The 25,731-nt window shown below is 32.5% G+C and overlaps 1 protein-coding gene and 1 long non-coding RNA gene across 2 annotated transcripts in view; one reads left to right on the top strand and one right to left on the bottom strand.

The window, feature by feature from the left end:
• Window positions 1–367: 367 nt before the first annotated feature.
• Window positions 368–25,731, bottom strand: part of LOC106881795 (RUN domain-containing protein 3B) — a 48,465-nt gene continuing 23,101 nt past the window's right edge. The window contains exons 4-10 of the mRNA XM_014932307.2: window positions 21,663–21,748; window positions 20,190–20,279; window positions 17,803–17,883; window positions 16,246–16,393; window positions 14,389–14,546; window positions 12,255–12,395; window positions 368–1,430 (exon numbers count right to left, since the gene is read on the bottom strand). Of these exons, the coding sequence (XP_014787793.1) occupies window positions 656–1,430; window positions 12,255–12,395; window positions 14,389–14,546; window positions 16,246–16,393; window positions 17,803–17,883; window positions 20,190–20,279; window positions 21,663–21,748 (1,479 nt within the window). The 3' untranslated portion in view covers window positions 368–655. The remainder of the gene's footprint in view (window positions 1,431–12,254; window positions 12,396–14,388; window positions 14,547–16,245; window positions 16,394–17,802; window positions 17,884–20,189; window positions 20,280–21,662; window positions 21,749–25,731) is intronic.
• LOC128247572 (uncharacterized) overlaps window positions 20,220–25,731 on the top strand; it is a 16,928-nt gene continuing 11,416 nt past the window's right edge. The window contains exon 1 of the long non-coding RNA XR_008263899.1: window positions 20,220–20,314. This is a non-coding gene — a long non-coding RNA (uncharacterized LOC128247572). The remainder of the gene's footprint in view (window positions 20,315–25,731) is intronic.

Here is a 25,731-nt window from a genome sequence, read left to right as displayed (position 1 = left end):
TATACATATATACATATATATACACATATACATATATACATATACATACACATATACATATATATATGTATATACACATATACATATAAAAACACATATACACATATATATATATATACACACACACACACATATATATATATACACATATACATACACATATATATACACATATACATACACATATATATACACATATACATATATATATACACACATATATAAACATATATACACATATACATATATATACATATATACTATATATACATATATATATATATACACACATGTATACACATATATATACACACACACACATATATATATATATATATATATATATATATACACACTTATATATATACATACACATACACACACATATATGGAGAATTATTGTTTTCAAAAGTTATATAATTTGAATTTATATTTATGTTATAAACATCTTTTAACCTGAAGATACTAATAACAGTTTTACTAACTCAAATAGATATTTTTAAAAAATCCTTCTGGTACAGCTAAAAAAAAAGAATACTTAGAGGAATGTCACAGTTTATACTTATACAGTTATTAGCAGCATATTTAAGAAAGATTTCTAAATCACTTTGTTCTTTCAAATACTTCTGAGACATATATCTTTTCAGTTGAAAACTTAGAAAGCCCTGTTGATAGGTGTTTTCTTTGAAGAATCTTTTTTTATGTTGTGAACGCCATTTGAATCAGAATCAGCAGAATCTTGAACCAGACCAACATCTGACCAACTGGAGCTTTCAGAATCTGAATGACCAGCATTAGATTCTAAATGTTCACTATTCTTTTCCACATCATCTGAGAGATTTGGTAGAACTCTCTGCGGACATGGTGCAGAGGTATTTTCTGGTTCCTTTTCCAATGGTATTTCTTCATTTTTGGGAGTACAGTCATTATTGAGACTGTCAGTGGTATCATTAGCAGACAAAGTAGAAGCAATTGCATTACCATTATCAGCAGGATCACAAAAAGCAACTAAATCGGGTTTAGCTGTGTCATTAGAATTATTTGCTTCAACTTTGGCTTTGGTGCCAGGTGGTGACACTGTAATGTTTGTATTGCCAGTTTTATTCTTATCAGATTTTTCTTTAGGAGATCTGAACATCATTAATTGGTGTTGGCGAGTCATTTCACTTGCAGCACTACTAGGAGGTTCACTGTCACTATCCATAGTTGGGGAGCCATCTGTTGGGCCTGCCACACACTGATTATCAATCATTTTCATACTTGCTTCAGATGAGAATGAGCCAGCCAAAGGAACCAAACTCTGAGAATCTTCTTTCTTTTGACTTTTATACAAGGGTACTGTTAAAGAAGATTGATTACTAATGTCACTGTTATGATGTTGACTTGAATGACTCAGAACAGAAATGCATTCAGGTGAGGCATATGAAGATCTGAAAAATAAATAAATAAATAAATAAATAAATAAAATTTCCAACATTTTCAGTGAATTTGCAAAATGGAAAAATTTATTTTGAATATTTTTGTATTTTTGCAGCAAACTTTGAAAACAATAAACTGTTTTAGAATACTTAAAAAATAATATTTTCTCCTCATTTTTTTTTCTTTCTCTCTCTCTCACACACATTTTGTTTTCATTTGTTTGTTTCTGTTCTGAATTCCCTTCACCTCTAAGTATCTCAGTTTGATATGTGTGTGTGTAAGTCTGTCATACCGGCCATGACGAAGGGAAATAGCCCTGAAACTCGAGTCGCCTTTATATATATATATTTATATTTATATATTTATATATTTGATCCTTTATATTGAACACTCAATATTTCATCTACATTCAATACTTTCTTTCATGGTGCCATCCATTTTTATTTTATTTTATTTTATATTGTATATTGTATATTCCATATTCTATACCCCACATTAGTTCTGCAGGAATATAAATAAAACATAAAAAACAGACAGTGTTGGAACTCTTTTAAGCAAAATAATATATTCCTCTATACACAATCATACAAAAAAACCCACCTTTTTTGTATTTATTTTTACTCGCATATATATATATATATATATATATATATATATATATATGTATGCATTTTAAGTAGGGTTTGGGGGGTTTCTTATTCCTTTGGACCAGTTGGTTTACTACACTGTTGTTGAACTTTGGACATAAGATATTTAACCAGTTTTAGATTCAATTCTTTGTGGATCATATGTATGATATATGTATTTGTATGTGTATTCATTCATTTGTAAATTTCTACATAGTTGTTTTTTTCTCCCCCATGGTAGTGTGGGTTAGATAAATATCACAGTGGAACACCCTTACCTGCCTTTCAAATAAAGGATTTCTTAATCTATGCATCTTTAAAGGAACAAAGCCAGTGAATGATTTGTTGACAGAGGAAATGATAACATTACTACCCATAGCTCAATGACTTTTGGAGTAGCACAGATCTAAACACACACACACACACACACACAGAGGTTTCTTTTAGTTTCCATCTACCAAATTCACTTACAAGGCTTTGATAGATTCAAGGCTATAATAGAAGACACTAGCCCATGGTGCAGAGTGATTGAACTGAAACAATGTGGTTGGGAAACAAAATTCTTAACCATACAATCATGCCTGCATCTATATATGTAAATGTATATATCCTCATCATCATCATCAACCTTTAACATCTGTTTCCCATGCTATCATGGGGTGGATAGTTTGACCAGAGCTGGCAAGCTGGAGAGCTACACCAGGTTCAAGTCTGATTTGGCTTGCCTTGTATGGCTGGATGCCCTTCCTAACACCAACCACTTTAGGGTGTGTGCTGGGTGCCTTTAACATGGCATATATATATGTGTGTGTGTGTGTGTATATGCATGTGTACATGTATACAAATACATATCAATATGTGTAATTTATTTTATTGTACTATTTCTTATTTTATCAAGATTATTTTTATTGTTTACAATAATGGTTAAATATATCAACTTGGGAAGAATCTATTGTTAAAAGACCTCAATTATGAGCAGAAAAATTAACATACTTAAAAACAACTTATGTATACTTAGTAAGCAATGCTTCCAAACTTTGAAAACCAGCATCCATGAGGTAAAAGACAAAAAAAAAACACTATCAAGTATTGTGTATGAAAAAAGAAAAAGAAAGAATAATGACAATAAATTGAGTAAATAAATAAATATGCAATACAACCAGAGAGAGAAAACTGAATCTGAAACTGACTGAATACTCAAGAGTCAAAAGTTCAAACAGTAACAATACAATAGCCTTACAGGTACAGAGGTGAAAAAACAGAAAACAAAAAAAACAGAAAACAAAGAAAAACAGAATACAGTTCAGGAATGAACTAACTCCTATATCAAGGCATTACGGTATATATTAAACCGACCAACTGAGGCAGTATTTAACAAATTGTCAACAGGCCAGTTACTGCAGTATTTGTTCCAAGATGACAACTCTTCTTGATGAGCATATCAACAGTGGGTATACAAAAAGTATGATACATAGCTGGCTATTTTAATTGAATAATGCATCAATTGCGTATACTGGATTTTTAATCAGCTGAGTAGCTATTTGCAACATCAGTGAATGTTTTATTCATTTCTTTCAACATCAGAGATGACAAATTCTTGTTCACTTGTGTTGCTGGCTGTGAGTATACACCACTGAAGAGACTCAAAAAGGTTGAAATGCATCTGGTGCTTTTGTTGGGACAAATTTTCATCTCTCTCTGATATTTGTCGTGTTTTTTAAAGTCCACAAGAGATGTTATCTCTGAACAAATACTGCAGTAACTGGCCTATCAAATGTGTGTAGACATTAAGTATGATACATAGATGGCTATTTTGGCATGAATAAAGTTGAAGGTAATTAGGAACACAAAAGAATAAGGGGAGAGAGAAGGAAAAAAGAGAGCAAAACCCCAGAAGTATATAAAAGCTTATGAATAACTTTTCCTTAAATGAAAGCAGTGGAATGAGTCAGTGATCAGGTTACAAAGTACAAAAAAAACCTTTTGACAAAACAAATTGTACTATTAAAAATAAAAGTGAATAAAGCAACCACAGTCCAAATTTAACATCATAAATAGCACAAAGAGTAGTGATAATAAAAGTAGAAATATTATGTAACTGATGATATCTGAGGACCTATATTTAAAACTGAGTTATGTAAAACAGTATCTAATCGCCAAACTATAACTCTGTGTGCGTATAAGACAAAAATCAAATATAACTGAGTGGCCAGTGGCATAAGTTTGGACAACAAAGATTCATAAAGGTATAGAAAATACCATACAAGATAAATTCTTGATTAAAAAGTGATATGAATTTGAACAATAAAAATGAATGAAGGTATATTATTAAACATGTTGGAGCATGTGCATGTATGTGTGCCTTCAGCACTTTGTCCTGTGTCTTGCTTGAGGAAAACCCAGGAGAACTATAAGAGGGAGCCAGTGTGTGTCTAAGACAGCTTTATTTGAGAATAAGCTTGAAATCTTCCTACTTACACCCTTTACAAGGTTTTTAAACACCATATGCAGGTGACAGGAATCTGTATTGATGTAAATTAGCCTTTGTTTTATTTGCAATAGGGCCTCTATGAACTTATACTGATCCTGGGCATTGTGTTTAAGAAACTAACTATGGTTAGGTTGATCTCTATAGTGAGTTAAGTTGATCTCTATAGTGAGTTAAGTTGATCTCTATAGGGAGTTAAGAGTGTGAATCATATCTTTCCTGGGCCTCTCCAGGGTGTGCCTGTTTACATCTCTAATGATAGCTAAAGGATCATGTCTATATAGGCTAAAATGGCTTGATGGGCATTTCCTACCAAGTATGTTTAATATAAAGAGACTTCTGTGTCTGTCTAACCCAGGCCAAATCTCTCTGGCATGCACATCAGAAAAACCCTGCTGTTCAATAAAGGTTTGTTTTGGGAACACTGCTAATTAGGTAACCTAAGTAAAAAAAAAAAACTATGAGCTAATTCTATAGAATCTTCTAAGGATTAAACAGAATTTATTACATGGGTGCTCTTACTGCAACTACTCTTGGGTATTTACCACATGTGAAGTTTTCTTTCTCTGTCAGCATACCTTGTATGCATGGAAAAATGGATGTAAAAATGATGATGAGGATGCTGATATATAAATGATGATGATGAACACATAAGGCAGAGGTATAATTTATACAATCAATAAGTGGTTTGTACAAACCGGTTAGAAACAAATTTTTATCCAACAATTCATTGTGATTAAAGAAATCAAAAATAACCGTGAATATAAAATTTATATTTATTTTATTAATTAAAGAAAATGTATATTGGGATTAATTTAACAATCTATTTATGTAGGATATGAGAAATCTATTTGTCCAGTGAGATAATGTTTAGAAATCATTGTGCAGTTAGTGTCATATGAATGGATTGTCATAATGAATCACGAAGTAGGAAAAGTAAATAATCATAGATCAGAATTGATATGCAGGAGATATAGAAACCAGCTCAATCTTACGAAACACTTATCAGATGTCACCTCTTTACTAGTTTCAGTCACTGGACTGTGGCCATGTTGAGCACAACCTTGAAGGGTTTAGATAAACAAATTAACTCCAGTACTTTATTTCATTTAAAGTCTGGTATTTCTTCTATTAGCCACTTCTGTCAAATCACAAAGTCAGAGGAATGTAAACAAACCAATACTAGTTGTCAAGTAGTTGGAGGATAAACACAAACAGATGCACACATATATACATATATAAATATACAACAGGCCACCACACAGTTTCTGTCATCTAAAGTCACTCTCAAGGCATTGGTGAGCCCAGGGTCTGTAGTAGAAGACACTTGTCTGAGGTACCATGCATCATTTACAATGTTTTCATAAACTAATTTTTTTCTTTGTAGATTTGACATGCCAACATTTTTTCATGCATTAGTTCACAACTTAAGTTAAAAGATAGCAGTTTAAAAAATCTCATTGCTGTATTGCACATTAAAAACTTTTTTAATATTTTCATTCCTTGCGAAAATGATTAAAGCATTAAAAAACAATTTTTGTATATTAGTCAATGTAATCAATAATTTAAGATAGAAAAGAGCAAAAGATTCATGGATGGGAATAAAGTATAATTGTAAAAGGTAAAATGGCAGAAACTGTTGTATAACCAGAGATGGAGTTGTGTAGCAAGCAAAAAATATGTAGCCTATGTCCTACCAGTAAAACTGTAGCTTTGTTTTTAAATCTCAAATCAGTACTTATCATTTTTTAATATCATTAATATATAAAATATATATAAACCTGACAAAATCCAAGTAAGAAAAAAAGTTAATAACTAAAGTTTAAATATATCAATATTCAACTGTGTATGTATTCTGGCATATATTATATTTTGTGCATTTTGGAGAAAAGACAAAGAAATAAACAGCCTGAAAAGTTAAGGTAGTGAATTATTGATGTATATTACACACTGTAGCATACAGTATGTTGTCTCCTAATACCAAACATTAACTGATCAGACAAACTTGTTAAAAAATAATTATGATATTCATGTTACAATGATTACTATTTAGAAACAAGAATAGTAACTGGTTGTAAACATGCCTACTGCAATAAATTTATTTACATATTTTGCTTCGTAAAGGCAACAAAACTGATGCCAATATAGGAAAATAGGTGTCAAGATTTTAAGAGAAAGATGTGTGGAAAAATTCATTGACAACTTAAAAAACCCAATTCAAATAAACAAAAACACAGAGATAATTTTATTCAAAACCTCAAAGAAACCTAAGTTGATTTAATTTTTGAAACCTCTGCCTCCACATATATCTAACACGATCAAATTTAGAATCCAATATATAAAAAGAAAACAACTCAGATACATGACTATTACTTTCTTTGAAAATGAATGATGGAAGAAAAAATGAAAAGAAAGAACATGACTTAAATTCTTACAACAAAATCTTGGCAGCTATGCTACTACCAAAACAATTTATATCAACTTCTACAATCCTGACATTTCATTCATTGCCTACTATGTGAAAAGAAAGAAAAATAATGATTTATCAAACTGAAGTATCCTAAAAATATATACAATTGAAAAAAAAATGTACCAGACAATCCAATGTGAGAACAGAAACAATTTGTTTATACTGACCAAAACTGTTCTTTGTTCAGCCTGAAGAGATTCGAATAAGATTCAGCAATATGTTAAAGTAGGTATTTCAATTTCATTTTTTGAACTGAATAATCCCAGAGCTGTGAAAGAAGAATTCTACAGTGTTCTGGTTAAAAGAAGGCAAGATTTTTCTTGTTACTTGATAATTTTAAGAAATTATTCCAGTTATAAGTCCAAAATTTATAAATAAAAAAAATGTAAATTGGAAAAGATAAAAGATAACAGTAGTTTAAAATATGAATTATAGTTTTATAAACCATAGATTATCTTTGTATTTTGCACTAGAGAAGTGTTTTTGCAGTGCTGCAGATTTCTAGATTTCCACTGATTATGCTTTAACAAGTAAAAAGATTTTCAGATTGAAACATGAAGACATAATTGTCTAGGTACATAGATAAAATAAAAGTTCTGAAAGAAAATTAACTAAATGTGCCGTATTTTAAAACATATTAGCAAGCAGTGCTGTCAATGAAAAATTGAACACCTCTAGATTTATATAAGCTTATCAACTAGAAAAGAGCCATTGTAACAAACATTTTATAGAAGCAGAAACCAATTGACAGAATGTAGTAAAAGAATAACTTGCTACCAAATAAAATCTTAATTACAAAACAAAACACTGACATAAAGAAGCCAGAATCTAACCCAGAGGCAATAACAAAAGAGACAACTGTCTGGCAATACATTTTCAATTTAGAATTACAAACATTTAAAAAGTGTAAAACACAAGTTAATTCGCAGTTTTAAATATTTCTGTTATCATAATATAAATCAGTTAATATCAAATATATTTATTGATATTTAAAATGCTCTTTGTGATTTGTTGTTATAGCTATAGGTATACTTGGAAAAGTGTGTGTAACCAATTGTAATGCCAGTGTAAGCGATTCTTCTTATTTATTACTTTTTAAACCCTTTTTCTATCCCTACTTTTCTCATTTTTAAAGCTAATCTAATTGTGTTAGACTGAATAGATTCTTGTACTATTGAGCAATAATGTCCTTCATTTGACTAACCTAGGTACTACCACACCATTCTTTTCTCTAAAATAACCAAAGTCTTTGTTGGCTCTAGAATGTTGCATCCCTATTTAAAGAAACATATGAAGGCATTCATTATACATCATATTTAAGCTGAAGAAGACTGATCATCAATGAATAAATGTGACTAAAATGTCAGAAATAATACATATGAAATAATGGTGGTATCATGTCACACCTGCATTTCCTAGGTTCAAACAACTATGTTGAATGACTCAGGAATCTTCTTTTATGAACGAAGCTACTTTTGATGAGATGATATTCATTATACATAAATTGGAAAAATACAACTAGCAGAGAGGATACTCTTTTCTGATATTAGCTTTTCCTTATGGAGTATCAATGCAGGGAATCTGGAATGTGTTTCTGATAACCTGAGCAACTAATAAATGTTTCTATGTATTTTCATGCCGTATATTTAAAGTGTACAGGTTACTACAATATGATGATCATATGTTCCACAAATAGGAAATTTTTTTTTTTCCCTTTTGCACTACATAGGATGTCACTCAAGAACAAAATATTTCCACTGAGTGACTAAATAACAGTGGTCTGACAGCTATTTTTTGTAGCTAAATTTTTAAATATTACCAACAATAAGCTTCTCTTATTATTTCTCTTTAAGAGGTTATGTCTCATCATTTCTAATGTTATCTTCCAGAAAAGATTACAAATAAAAACTTTTAGAAGCAGCTAAGATGCAACAAGAGGCATTTGATAGACTGTCAAAGTTCAACTCAGATACCACAGAAATGACAAACACACACTCCCATACTTATACTTTGCTGTATACCATGAAGAAGCTGATGTGTAAGAAACAAGCCCCGAGGCTCCTATCAAAAGGAAAACCCCAATGCAACATGATACCTTAGAAGTTAAATGTCACTACAATTTATACATCTGCCATGTTTTCTCATTCGTGCAAGAAACAGATATATACATGGTTTGGAGATGATGTTAAGAATACACAGATCTTTCATAGTGCTAGCTGTAGACATTTTTCTCATAACTTCTGGAGTTTACTCAATGTTAGTATAAAGATGGATTTGATGGCAACACTTCCACTATACATAATGAGATGGACAGTATTCAGGGACTAGATTGACAACATAAATCTATAATGACATAGCCCTCAGGGCTACAATGTGTGCAGTACAGATTCAATACAAAAGTACATGAGACATCTCAAGGAAATACACAATCAGCTGATGTTCATAACATGAGAAGGTTCTACAGTAACTTAGAAACTATCTATGAATCTATTCTGGCCATAAGCATCCTAAAATAATACAGACTCTGTTGATAACTTCTTTGTCATCAATTATGTTAACAGAAATATGTCTTAAAATACTTAATACATGCTCCATTTTATTCAAATTGCTCATAAAGCAGCTGCTAATGTAGACTCCATGGAGTAAGTGCTGACTGGCAAGACTTAAGCAATTGTTTTACATAGAAATAACAATAGTTTAAGGACACCTCCATATTATACCTTGATAAGAATAAGAACAAAGGAAAAAAAGGCTGACAGAGTTTGTAAAATCAAAGGTTTCAGAGTTTCAATATGAAGGTGGAAACAGCAATGACAAGGCATGCAACAACAGCTATGGGAACTTTATGTACATATACACTGTGAGCCTTTTTCGTTTAAACAAAGACTAAGCTGACACTGTACATGTATCATCAAGGTCACACTTATAAATGGCAGTTAAGTACACTGATGTCATATCACTTCAAAACAGTATGAAAGCATAAAAACAAATACAAAACAAAACTCCTGTGATGACAATGCTCCTTGAGCTGACATAAAACAACCAGCATAAACATAATATTAGCAAGAATAAGAGAAAATTGTTTTTGTTTTTTTTAAGGTTTAGTTATAGGTAGAAAGGCAGTAGCAATGACCTTTAGAGAAGCTTTGAGGGAGTGTGGTGGTGGGGGGGATGAGAGGGAAAGAAACAATGATTTATGGATTACTGCTGTAAGAAGCAGCACATATGAAGATATTGAATTTATCTTCAGACCAGAAAAATGATTGCATTTGAGTGAACTCCAGGGCCGTGTGGTGGTGTTAAGCTGAGTGACATATTAAGTCTACCAGTCAAAAACAGGTATAATCTATTCAATAGGTTTCCTCACAGTTAATATTTGCCAATTCCACTTACACAATTTGAGTTACCCTTGAGACTATAATAGAGGACATTTGCACAAAGTACAACATAGTGAGATCAAATCTGGAACCATGTAATTGCAAACTGAACTTCTTAATCACATGGTTGCATCTGTACTAATTATTGTAACAAAGGCAGATTGAAAAAAAAAACCTATTAGAACTATAATGAAATAAATCAGAATATGAATAGTTAAGGCACAAAATTTGTGCTGGAGTTTGAAATACGTTCAACACATTTAATACGTGTGAATTAAGAGATATTATAAAAGGCTATAAATAGAAAGGATAATATCGCTAAGTCTGAACGAAAAATACAAAAGAAACTATAATATATTTAGAGCTCAAATGTGAAATAGTTTCAATATTTTAATAGACAAGTTAGTACATTGTCTACGTAAATCAATGTAGTAAGAATGACTTCAAATGTATCTAATGCCTTGCCTGTAGCTGCATAGTGTATATAGACAACTTGACCCAACAATAGTTTCACATTTGAAACTTTGAAGTATTTATATATATATGACATTTGACTACTTTAAAATGTCTTGAATTGAATTTTACTTTTGTGACTTATGTTAAGGGTAACTTACACACACACAGGGCATACTTATTGATATGTTAAGGTAATATGATATCAAATATTAACATCAAAATAAGTGAATATGTAATCCTTAACCCACTTGGTTCATTATATGGCAGAGGTACTTCAAGAAGACTTTGTTTTCACTTAATGTGGCTAAAATAAGCCCTCTACAAGTATTTTCTGCTGGATCTGAACTAAATGATATAAGCTAATGAAACAATTATTAATTATTCAACATTGCTATTGTCAATTTTTAACTGCACCGACCACACAATAGTATGCAAGTAACTTAATTTTTTGTAAGTGAAAAACTATGTCCATGGACACAGCTGGTAAGTGGATATGAAACAGGAGTTCTTTCAACGGTAATCTAATAATCTACCAGAAAACCTGTTGTGTGGCTCACCTAGATAAAGGAGTGCGCATAATTAGCTGAAGTGTGAATGTGATAATTTGACTAAATATACATTTATAGAATATATGTGTTAGGCAAATGCATAATCATGTATTTGGCAGTTCTTTTATGTAAATTATTAAATATACAACTGATAACAACTGTAAGTTTTTTATCACCTTTGCAGATTCTTTCAGATTAACAAGAATGAAGTGCAATTGATATGCTTGAACTTGTAAAAGTTGATGCTTGCACAGAAAACTCAGACAGGAAAGAAATTCCAGAAGATTGAGCTCTATAGAAGAATGATTCACTAAAGTGTTTAAAATGAGAAATGGTGAGTGAGATACTAGGAATGACAAAAGAAGCAGAGATGAGGTAGCTTGGAGCAAAGGTGATATGTAACTTTATTAGTTCAAAGGAAAAGAGAATGTAGTAGTAATAGTAGTAAAAAATGTTTGTGATGCAGTTTGTAGGATATTGGTAAGTTAATCTTTGCCAATCAGCTGAATGTGTTTCAGGATAATTGCCCATGTAACAGTTGACAATGTCACAGATATAAAGGTAATACTCCAATAGGTATTGTGTTTGAGCAAATGATCAGAGATGAAATATTTTCTGACCCTGAAGAAGAAGCCTAGTCTTTAAGATGCAGCATAGGCAATGTTATATGCATGTATATGTGTGGGTGTGTGAAAGAGAGAGAAAGAGAAAGAGGTCACAATGAGAAACTGTCAGAGACTGTGAAGCTTAACATACAACTGAAGATAAAAAAAAAAATATAAAAATACATAACTAAATAAAGCTACAGATTAATTAATGAGGAAAAGAGAAGAATAAGAAATCAAAGTTTCTTCTTTTTTTTTTTCTCACGGGTCATTATCCAATTCTGAACAATGTTCTTTCTGGGTTGAAATTGGTTCCATAGCTGTAGACAGTGGCATCATTTGTTGACGTGACATCAAAAAAAGTAATTCTTGTTGAAGTGAATGGCTATAATCTTTCATAGCACTCCTGAAAGAAAATAAATAACAAGGATTGTAACATTTCATTATTATGATATTGACTGAAGCAACATTCTAGAGATTTTATTCAACAACAAACTGCTAGCCACGAAGCTATGTATATCAGCATAACCCAGACTTCTTACACTGCATTTGTCTTACCAAGTGATAGACATAAATTTGATGATACTGAATAAACCAGTACACAGAACATGTAAAAGTAAACTTGTAAAATAAATTTATATCTAACAACATTTGAGGTCTAACCTATCTTTGGATACTTTAAAGAGTAAACATAACAAAAGCATGTAAACATTTTAATAACAGAACAATAGTTCTAACTGAAACAAATGTAAGATTTAATATAAGATAACTAGTTACATGTAACTAAAACACTTCTCAAGAAGTAAATACAGTTTACAAAATGGAACAGATTAGTCTACGATGAGGAAGAGGAAAGATCTCATGTTTTAAAATCTCAAACTCTCCTCTTCCTCAAGGTAAACTAATGATTTGTATCATAATTTTAGTCCTCTTATTATCGTAATAAGAGTTAATGGGTCTGTAATATATCATCTGTCTATTCATCTTAGTCTTACATAATCACCTCCTAGATACATTAATCCCAATAATTCCTCTCAGGAAGGTGGCAAGCTAGTACAATTGTTAGCATGCCACGCAAAATGCGTGGATATCTACAATGGAATATCTACAATGTGAATTTTGGGTTTCCAAGCTGGAATATTTAACAGTGATATTTTTGTACAACTTAATAGCATCAACACAAGTATGCAAGGTAGAGATGAAAACATTCTCACTTCAACAAACTGGTTTCATTTAAAAAAAAAGTTATAATTTGGAATAATAGAGCTGAAAGTGGTAACTTCGAAATGTTTCCCTTAATGCATAAAAGAAATGACTCTTATTGTATTTGAACATCTGACAAATCTGGAAGAAAAAATAAGCTTTTATTTTTTGTCATTAAACACAGAAGAGTATGATTGAGTTTTAAATCCTTTCATAAAAATGTCATCTAATATTGGTCTGAAAATATGTGAAGAAGAGGAATTGGCATTTATATCCAGTGATCAAGTATGGTGAGTTAACTACTGATACATTTTGAATTGCTGTTATAGAAGAATACCCTTCAGTAGCGAAAAAAAGCTTTATCTGGTTTGATGCAGTTTTCCACATCATATTTATATGAGTTGGGATTTTCAGCCCTCAATAACATCAAATCCAAAACATGAGAGAGGCTCTGTTGCATCAAAGAAGAAATGAGGGTTTATCTTTCTCAAATACGCCCCAATATAGAAAACGTTTCCAAAAACCATCAAGCGCATGTTTCTTATTGATAACTTAGCTTCATACATTGAATAAAGAGTAAGTACATGCAAATTTTCTGTATTTTTAATTATCTATATATTACTTTATAGTTTATATTATGCTAATATATATAAAACCCCATTTGAATAAATTTTAGAATTTATGTACAAAGAACGCCAAAATATTTTGAATTCTTGAAAGGTGCGCCATGAGTAAAAAAATAGTTTAGGAACCACTGCACTAGATAAACAGCATTAAGCTCCTTCTGACTTGCTTCCAATTGATTAACAATTTTGAAGATAGCACTGACCAACTTTTAAACCTTTTCTGTAGATATTTTTTTATAGATTCTGTAATGAGACTTAGATCATCAGGAAATAAAATTTCCTGCAGATATTTAACCCTAAACTCCTGGCCATGAGTGCCAGCATTATTGCTATAGCCATTGTATTGTGATCCTTGGTAAAACCTATTTTAGGCTACCAAGCTAATATTAGGTACTACCTCTGCTTGATGGTTAGGAAGTTTAAGTATGTCTATGTATAATAAAATCACTCTGCACAAAATGCTGATGTCTAAATTTCCCAACTTTGCAGGCATAAAAAAAATGGATGTGAAACAAAAAGATTTCATAGTAGACTCATAAATTTATGAAATATATAATCTTATATGCGTACAATTGTCCTTGTAACTCTATTATCACAGATTCCAGTTGACATCTTTCTCGAATTCCATCAGATTCCATAGACCGTAATGTCTCAACATGCTTTTCATACTGCTTATGAATTTCATGAAGTTGGTCCTCTCTTAACCGAACAAGTTCTTCAAAGTATCCCTGCAACGAATAATAAAATGTGGATAAAAAAACAAATCTATTTTTATTGGTTTTAAATTTTTGTAATCTCAGTTAATAAACTATTCATCATCATCATCATTGTTTAAGGTCCACTTTCCATGCTGGATCTGACTTGAACTCTCTCTTTTCCTCCCTGTGATCTCGTTGATGATCATCCAGCTCTCTTTACACCTAGACCCATCAATCACTCTCTTTTTACTTCTGATCTTTTCCATCAGTGCTTCCTCTCTGGCCTCAGTGTAAGCAGTACAGAGTTCTTCCTTCATCACCTCCACATTCTCTCTCCTCTCCTCTGCAGGATCAGCAAGGAATTGGTCCTTGGCAGCTTTCAGAAGTTCTCTAGCTGCACACACTCTTGGGTCTGCAGAGCTGACAATCGTCTTCTTCTTCTCTCTCTTTGGCACACCAAGACCTCACTCGATTCTGTGAAGTACTTGTGCCGGATCTTTTTTAAAACGGGGGCCACATTTTTCATTAACGAAACACTTTGAAACTTGGAACACTGGTAGAATGTGTCATATAAAACACCTTTTTCTCTTAGTCTTCTTAAAAAAAAAAAGAAATCCATAAGTTATTCCATGTTAAAGTTGTCGTATTTCTGTAATTTCAACCAATCACTGACGTCCATTCAGCCGATATACATTAAGTGCCGACTACATAAACAAACGATTCTGAAACAATTAACCCTAACGCTAGGGTTAGGGTTAGGGTTAAAGCAAATTTAAAATGAAAAAAGCAAATAAAACGAAGGTATGGAGATTAAATACGCTTTACATCGCTTAATCAGCCAAAGGAGTAAATGTAAACAACTGAATACTTGTCAGTGATTGGTTGAAATTATCGAAATAAGACAATTTTTTACATGAAATAAATTCGAATACAAAAATATTTTTCTGTTCTGTAACACAAAATAGATAAGTATACGAAGTTTGAAATTCTTTCCGTACCAAAAACACTACGTAAAACATTAATGAAAAATGTGGCCCCCGTTTTAAAATAGATCCCTTGTGCCTCTTCGTCACAGTCTCCTCAGTCCCTCCAATCTCTCTCTCCTCTGCTTCTCCACACAGAGCACTGAACCTGTTCCTCACTTCTACAGTGTACCTCTACTGTAGCTTATCATCTTCCTTGAAAGCTCCCCAGTCATAGATTGCTCTCCAGGACTGAGCCTTACTCTTTCTTAAGCACACCTGGACCTTACTCATAACAAGCCGGTGGTCACTGCCCAGTGTACTGAAATAGTTGTATGGTTCTGTGTTCAGAACACTATTCCACCACATCTTCCTCACCAGAATGAAATCAATTTGGGACTTGGACAGATGCATATCAGAACTGTAAGTTCACATTTTCTCCAGATACTTCCTAAACCTAGGGTTGGTTACCTGCCATCAAGTTTGCCTTATATATATATATATATATATATATATATATATATACACACACACACACACACATTATAAAGTATTGGTTTCATTGTAAAGTAGACAGACTAAAGGCTTGCAAAAAATATATTTTCTAAAGTAGTTGCTCAAATAGAATATTGATGTTTTATATAGGGTCAAAACCTAAGAAATATACACAATAGAAAACGGGATTTTGTGGTGGTCATGCCTTTCAGAAGAACATTAGTTTCTATTTCATGATTTCTTTATCATCAATTATATATCAAAGTATTTACCTTTTGTTCATGGATTATCTTATAGTTAGCTTCCAGCTTATAGTATTTCATTCGCCATGAATCTTCATTCAAGTTTTCAGCATTCAAAAGACTGCTACTACTATTAGAATTAGTGAAGTCCCTTAAGTCTGCTTCAATACTCTCTGAACTACAAAAAGAGAAAGAAAAAAAATACAGTAAATATCAATTTTTGACACTGCCACAAGACCACAAATTAGTCGATTAACTCAGACCCAATACTTAATTGGTACTTATTTTATGGACCTTGGAAGGCTGGATAGTAGAATGATTTTCAGTAGAATTTTAACAGAGGACATCATTTTGTCTGACACTCTAACACATCAGCAGATATTAAAGTAAAGATGAAAAGGGTTAACAAAATATTATCCTGACCACTCCACCTTCTCTCTCTTTCAGTACTCCTGCTTCCATTTGTCTTCTTTCTCCAGCACACCACTCCTTACCAATAATCGTCATGTAACTCACTCTCTCATTACTCTCTCTTCCATCATTTTGTTCCTATCACTCAGTTTTTTTTCTTATTCCTCTCAGCAGCCATGTTGGTTGTCCCCTTCCTTAAACATAACATACCCTTGACAACAGCAAATACATGTCTGTAAAATGGCTGCCCCATGTAGTTCACACACCCAGCACATCCCACATTGTGTCACTGGTTTCTTTCTCTCTCTGATTTTTTTTTATGATTCTCTCAGTCATGTTGCTTCAATCCAATCTCCTAATCAACAACCAGCATGTAGCTGTTTGTATCTCTCTTTCTCTTTCATCTTCTATCAACCTCTTGCTCTTATCACTCTGGTTTTATTTCTTTTACTTTTCAATCACTTTCTTACTCTGGTTCACTTCTCACCCAGTTGTATGAGAAAGGGATGAATTAAGAGAGACAATATGAGGGGATTCCCTTTAGTCTTGTTGAGGGTGCAAAACATCTGCGCTGATGCTGGTGAAGGAACAGAGATAACATCAGGCAGAAAGGTATCTTTAGGTTTAGATTAGAGCTGAGTTAGGCACACATTAATAGGTACTCTGTAAGTAGTCACTGTAAAGTGACTGCTAAGAGGAAGAGAATCTAGTCATAGAAACCACACCAAAGATGGAATGTGTGAGAAAGACGTAGCCCCTAATCCATTGGTAACTCCAAATAAGGACTGATGTGAACCATAATGATCTGCCAAGACCATGCCAGCATAGGCTTGTAGGTATGAAATGGTGATGATGATGATGAAGATAATAATGATGACCATCACACTAACACAAATGGATGTAAATTTATTGTTGGTTGGTTAGCTTGCAAGAATTTATGATTAAAGGAACTGTAAATAAACTAATGCTGTAGAAGCAAAATTATTCCTAATTTTGACTTATCCCTGTAAAATTTCCTTTCTTAGAACAGTCCCTTAATTCAAACATTAAGCTTTTTTGTATTTTTTTCTAGATAAATGTTAAGGTGGGTTACACAACTAGTAATAAGATAAATGGTCTTTTGTGTATTGTTAAAAAACATTAACAAGAAATGCAAAATGGAGATGAAAGTTTTACCTAGAAAAATATTGTAAATATGGAGTGTAGTCAACAGCAATTGGGCCAAGTAATTCAATGTTCTCTCCTTTCAAACAAAAGCTGAAAAAAAAAAAACACGTTCTTATATGTGTGAGCTCTATTCAAGAATTACCTGAAAAATATATTTTCATAATAGTATGTATCAGCTTCTCTCTTTAGCAAAATTTTTCACTCACTCCTTCAAGATTTCTTCAAGCCCCTACTTACTCTTTCTTATCTTTCCTTTTTAATGGTTTCTGAACACACACACACTCACACACATTGCATCCAATTTTGTATTACTAGCAGTAAGTGCATGGCATTGTTTAGGTTCACACACAACTTTTTAAAAATTAACACCAATAGTTAAGAAATAATTTTGTCTCCCTTCACACCAAATTGGATTTTTGTTGTCATTATGGGAAAGTCTGTGTGATTTGATGATTTGATTTTAGGTGCAAATTCAACTTGAAAAAAAGCACTGTATAGTGAACCAAAAATATTAAAAACAAAAAAATAATTATATACATTATTGATATTGGATGCTTTTGTTAATAAAACTGTGAGCAGAAAAACTATAGAAGTGAAACAATGACTATTGGAAATATAAAAACAAAAACAAAATCTGTATAGTTCATTTTTTGTATTACAGTGCATTGTTGTACCATTCAAAACTTTTTATTTTTTATTCTTTAAAAAAAATCTGATCAAAATCTGTTTACATGTGTAAACATTTTTTTCTTGATTGATTCAGTCATTGGACTATAGCCATTGAAGAGCATTATTGCCTTCAAGGATTGTCTAGAAAGACAACTGTGTTGACCACAGTGCTGTTTCAGTCCAACATTTATTTTATTGATGTCCATTTATCAACTAGTTATGCTACCTTTTCATGCAAGGGATGTAACTTGGTTCACTGGTTTACACCAGTATACACAAACACTTTAAATATATGTGTGTACGATGGGCTTTCACATAATTCATTCTGCTATAGGTACGAGCCTTAAAATATTGGTGGGAAGGTGCTAGTCAATTACTTCAACCCCAGTGCTCAACTAGTGCACATTTTATTGACCCTGAAAGGAGGGAATGCAAAGTTGATCTCGGCAGAATATGAACTCAGAACATAAAGCTGAAAGCAATGTCACTAAGCATTTTGCCCAGCATGTTAACAACCCTGCCAGCTTGCTTTACATGGTTACCATTCACAAAGCATTGGACAACCCATGGCAAAACTAAGCAATATTTACCTAACTTGTTGCATATTTAAAAAAAAAGGAACAACATAGTTTTGAAGTAAAATTCTTAATTATACAGCTGATATGTATTATTAACCATTTTACTTTCATTTTTCCATGCTTGTATGGATTGAATGAATATGTTATTTGAGGCAATGTTTTACAACCTGATGCCCATCCTGATTCCAACTCTTACCTGTTTTTTGGGGTTTTTTAGTAAGGACTCACTTATTCCACACAGTTTTGAAGGCACAAACTGCCAAGATGATTTGTTGAGAGGAAAAAATTGACAACACTGTTTGCTATACTTTTGTACAAGTGATTGAATATGTAATCATGCACACACACACACACACACACACACACACACACACACACACACACAATATGGTCTTTCAGTTTCTGTCTACCAAATTGACTCACAAGGCATTAGCTGGCCAAATGCTATAGTAGATGTCACTTGTTTAAGGTATTGAGCAATGGGACTGAACTTGAAACTACACAGTTGGGATGTGAATTTCTCAACCACACAGCTATGCAAGAACTATACCAACACAGTATACAACAATAACCATCAATAAAATATGAAATAACTTTGTCAAGTAACACAATTCACACAACAACTTATCAATACAGTTAGAATAGTTTCAAGTGATTGTACAAAGGTTCATTATTTACATCACAGCCAGCATAATTTACATAGTCACAGTTTTAAAGAAATTTTATAGAAAAATGGATTGAAAAATAATACTTTGAGTGTTTTACAATATCAGATGTTAAGTAACAGTGGAAGGAAGAAATTTCAAACTTAAGACTTCAATCAGTGACAACTGAAAAGAGGAGGACCTAACACAAACACTTGCAGACACACACACACACGCATTGTATGTAAATCCTATCTTTTATTTCTTCATTTCTTCTATGCAAACAACCTATTTTATTTATAAGACTATAAATATAATTCAATGAACTTCCAAATACTTTTTATTGAAGAGAAAAAGACATAGTTTATACATGATTTTATATACAATTTCCAGAGGTCAATACTTCAATAAATTTAGTGTTGCAGTGCATTAATCATGTCTAATTTCTGAGAAAATATATTGATTTATTTAGACAATTGTTTTTGTAATGGTTAGATCAACAAACCTGAAGTCAATAGCATTCATTCCAAGTAAGGTATCACATAGCATTTTTGCATCATCAGACAACATAACAGCACCTTCTTGATAGAAGTTCCTGAAATAAAAGCCACATGGATCTATTAATGAGAGGTAAATTATAAATAACTATGTTAATTATAACTTGAATAACAATTTGTGATAAATATGGTTTTAATCCAGCACGTGATAAAATTTACAAACTGAAATTGCTTGATTTAAAATATTTACTCTGTTACTTGAAAAAGCAAAATAGCTTTTGACTATCATTACTTGTGAGTAAACTCTGAGTGCAGAACTGACTCAAAATTCATATACTATGTTCTAACCAATCACTTAGAGTTAAATAACATTTCAGAAACTCATTTAAAAACTATGCATTATTACATAATGACATATAGAGTGATTACTTCTATGAAATAAAACCTCCACAAATGTGTTTAGATGTGCTTTAATTTTTAGAAAACAAATCAATCAATCATTGTCATCATCATCATCATCATCATCATCATCATCGTCGTCGTCACTATTGTTACCATCATTATCATTTAACAGCCATTTTCGATGTTGGCAAAGGTTGGATTTTTGAGAGGATCTGATAAGCTGGAGGACTCTGTTGAGCTCCAATGTAAGCTTTGCCATGGTTTCTATGGCTGGATGCCTTCCCCATTGCCAGTTGCTTTACAGAGTGTACAAAGTGCCTTTTTCATGACACCAGCACTAGTGAGTTTGCCAGATAATTGCAAGACAAGGAAAAAGAGGAAACCTCCCACTCAACTGAGTGGAGTGGTAGTGGAGGTGAGGTTGTTTTATGCCAGGTGTTGAGATGCTAAAGTATGATAGAGGGGCAGGTAAAGATGCCCTACTACAACCTCATATTATATATGAGTGGGTGGGAGTAAGTGGAAAGAAGATAAAAATATTGGTGATGAGGAGTCAGATTGTACTCTCAAGGTACCACAAAGTGAATATACAAGAAAATATGAACTGAGTATGGGGAGGTATGGGTGCATAAGTTAATAGGAGTGTGAGGAGGGCAACAGGTGGTTAGAGTTAGAGGTTGAGGTTAATGCCAAACACTAACAATCAAAACAGGGATATGGATACATCTTTCTAGGGGTCTATAACTTTAGTGCTAACCATTAGCAACATACTACAGGCTGAGGTAAGATAAAACAGACAGCCCAACCAGTTAGCTGTTTCAAGGTTCTGAAGTTAGATCACATCAAGATTAATTTGGCCTATCAGAGATGATAAAATAAGTAATAAGGATATATAGTTATGCAGATTACAATATCTGACTTACCACACCTAAAAAAATATTCATACCAAATGAAAATATTTAAAAAAACCCAAAAACCTGATATATGCAACAAACAAACCAATTAAGACTGTAATTAACAATCATAAAAATTTGAAATTAAAAAGTTATAAATGATAATTTTCTGATACAAAAACTTACTTTGTTATCCTAGTTTGCTTCAAAGCCTCTGATAAATATTCAGATAATCTCTTTTCCATCAATACAACTCTTAACCAAGCTTGTCCCTTGGAATGAAGAGGAAAATTTGAATTAAAATAATGTAACATTTTTTAAGATTTTGAAATATGATTCAATTCAAATAAGGAATTTAGCTTATCAAAACCATTAAAAAAAAAACAATAAAATATTTAACAAAAGTTTACAGTTATATCTCATGGAAGGGGTGAAACAGTCCAGAATGTGTTTGCTGATTTAAACCCTTTTAACATTCAGAGTACTCACATCGTTGTTTAGCATTGTCTTTCTATGCTGGCATGGGTTGGATGGTTTGACATGGAGCTGGTTAGCAGGGATCTGTCCAGACTCCAACGGTCTATTGTAGCATGATTTCTATGGCTGGATGCCTTCCTAATGCTAACCACTTAGCAGAGTGTGCTGGGTGCTTTTTACACAGACAAATGTAATACTTATTTACTGACAATATTTTGAATTAATCATGCATTATCTAGTAACTTCAAGATGTCAATGGTGCAAAATTGTAAGGTAGATGTGAGAGGCCAGATCTGGCCTGCTTGAACATAAAACAGGTAGAATATTTAGGCTGGATAAGGCCAGTTTAAATGCTAAAAGTTTCAACTGTCAAGCAGGTGACCCAGTAATTATTAAGAGTCAAAGTATAGGTTTAAGGAAGTATAAAGGAAGCTTGAATCTGTACAGTTGAGTGTAATTAGAGTAGTGTACCTAAAAGATGCTGCACTTGAGAATAACGGATCTGTGGTTGACAAGCAATGAAGCACATCAATATTGAATAATAGGATATTACAATCAATGAAATGATCTAGTAAGAATGCAGTAACATTGAAACAGAGATAGATTAAGTTACAGTGATGTGTAAATAGCCTTGATACTGTTATAGTAGACATATGATGAATATATTTAGTGTGGTTGAGTTGTTTGTGTGATGGCCATTGGCAATACTGGATGAGTTAATGAAGACTAGCCACCAACCACTTGACAAAGTAGTCATATATGGAAATAACAGACTGAATATTTTGATGAGAATATCAAAGTCATAATTGTTCAAATTGGAATCCCAAGTTTATATCAACATACAACACTAAGTATATAATTTTGGCATTAACCAGATCTTACATTTTAATTATGAATTTCATACTTATGGTTTGAAAAAGTAAATATAGATTGTCATGTAAGGATGTTGCAAGCAGCCATCTAATAATCATGTTTTAAAGTGGTAATTATTAGTAGGTGTCATTTAATTATTTGGGTCAAAGTACCTAACCTTGGTAACAGCTGCTTTGTATACAACATTTAATAGCAAACCAAGTAGGAAAACTACAGTAGCAAGGAAAATTTAACTATTTGTTATGAACAAGGTCCATTACAGTTAATAGATGAGACAAAAGTTAGATATTTTATTGAATGGGAGTAGAGAGAGACTATTTTGAAAGTATGTGTTTAATTAGCTGTTTGCTTTACCAACCACCTGTTTGGAAACAGTACAATGGATCATAATAACCAAACTGATGGCAAGAAGGATAGAGAGATCATCTGATAGAACAATATAGCTATATAATTTAGTCTCTTGTAAATGCAACATTAATTGTATGTCCCATCTTTTCATGTAATGTTCTAGAAATCTTTTTTTGTTAACAAGTTATGCAAGTAAAACTCAGAAGGAATGATCCGAGGTAAGACAATAGAAGGAATCAAATGAAACCAAATGTTGATATAAAGGATTGTCATGCCAATCCACTCTCAGAGCAACTAAGTATTTGGGATCAGAAAAAATTGGAAGCTTATAATTATGGATCACCTCGTTCATGCAGATCAGTATAGAAAATTCAACAAATGATATCCACTACACATAATAACTACCATCATGTCTCCATGATTGTGTTGCTAGCTTATTTGATGATTTAGTAATATACAAAGCACACCGTAAATTTCAAATAATGAGAATGACAAATGTTATGACTAATCCTCAAAGAGACTATGCATTAAACAAAATCATATGAAGTTATGCAAAACAAAAATAACAAAGCAGACATGTGGGCAGATTTACAGACTCACTAATTTACATGATAACAGTGAAAATGTTTTTGTAACTTTAAAAGTATTTCAACACAATGGTAAAAATCCTTGCTCATTATGACTTTTGATAAATAAGGTACACAGTATAAACAACTGATTAAGAATACAGAAGGTTTCTCATGCCAGTTATTCTCTTGTATTTTATGTAATACTTCTCTAAAATGACATACATAGTCTCCTTGAAAAAAATCTGAGACTTCTATTTAAGAGACAAAAATCATTGTGTGTGATTTTAGCAGTAGTACTATGACAACATTTAACACAAACTATTGTCAAATCATCTGCTTTCATACAGTCATTCACTGTCACACATCAATATTGTTTTGACACACGTGTCATACTCTGCCATTTAACTTGTTAATAGTTTTCTATTAATCTGCAGAAAAATGGCTTTCATAAAATTATTCAATTAACTGTAGATTTTAAAAACTGTCTACCAATTTCCGACCTGACTACAGCCATAATAATTTTGGTGCATAAACAGGATAAAATTGTTTTAGTTTTAAATATCACCCACTGTGTACAGTTCTAGAAATGGGTAATAAACAGTATTATTACCTTATATATACACATATATATATATAGAAAGAGAGAGAACTATAACAGTAAGATCTTTCCATCTTTGGAAAGTTCAGCCTCTGACAAACATTCAGAACAAATACCCTAGTGTTCTCCTACCCTAGTCACTCAGGTTGAGTATCAGCCACATTGTTCTACCAGTCTAAAAGGTCTACAAAGATGATGGGTACTGTCCCTCATCTGACTAACTTATTAAAGGATATGGAAAAAGACATCCAAGATGTTGTGCAATGGGATGAACCCTAAGGCCTGATGATTTCAAACTGAATTCCTTAACCATTTAGCCATACCTACCCCTATACCTAGAATACTTTATCATATTTAATAACTATACTTTAAAATTCTTACCCAATTATCATATCATTTGATAAGGGCATCCAACTGTAGAAACTCTGCCAAATCAGATTGGAGCCTGGTGTAGCCATCTGGATCACCAGTCCTCAGTGAAATCGTCCAACCCATGCTAAAGCGGACGTTAAACGATGATGATGATGATGACAAAATCCTAAATGGAATACAGCTTTGGAATCTCTAACTGCATTAAGACAACTTATCTCAAAATATAGGAGCCTTTATTTGGTCACTTAACCTGCTAAAACTAGTAACTGAATCTCCCTCAAATAATTCAACCTTCATTATATAAAAAGGACATTTTGAACAATACAGTACCCAATAACCAAACAGTTTATGGCTGGAATACTTTAGATCAGGTATGGGTAACCTTTTGTGAAAAGCAGGACCCCATGAGACATGGCTCATCAACAGATGGGCCACACTACTAAAAAAAATTCAAGGTAATTCTTTTCATTAGGCATGCCATTTAGAAAGTCCCATGGGCTGTAGTTTGTCCAGGACTGCTTAATCAGAGCTGGCCAGGGCTAAACAACAACAATGCCGCTGCTGCCACCACCACCACCATTTGGTTCCAGAAGCATTAAAATCTGCCAGTAGGTTTCAGTGTGGTGAAGGCTTTATAGTTTACTAGCAGAGATAGTTGCCCGTGTTACATGCAATTGAAGGATAAGACTTTTCTCTTATATTTTCTGTAAGGAACTGTAATAGATATGATTCGAATTTCATCAAAATTGCACATGAGGGTTCTTTCCTCTTTGCACACCCTAAAAAAATTCTAATCATGAGACATGTATCCCATTCTATTAATCTTTATGCACATATTCCAAAATTTCAGTCTTCTGGAACCTGTAAAATGGATTTTGCTCCTGAAAAATGGAGCTCATGGAGCTCTAAAATGTGGGAATGAAGGCCCCTATTGGGGGTGGGTGTGTTAATGTCAACCAGAGAAGTTGAATTGTTGGGAATGTTTTTAACTTGGGTCTTATAGTATACCTGTATATAT

The sequence above is a fragment of the Octopus bimaculoides genome, chromosome 4 (assembly GCF_001194135.2).
Source record: "Octopus bimaculoides isolate UCB-OBI-ISO-001 chromosome 4, ASM119413v2, whole genome shotgun sequence".
In the NCBI taxonomy this organism is placed as follows: Eukaryota; Metazoa; Mollusca; class Cephalopoda; order Octopoda; family Octopodidae; genus Octopus; species Octopus bimaculoides.
The sequence above is the reverse complement of the archived record's forward strand: the minus strand, read 5'-3'. Positions and strand labels throughout refer to the sequence as shown.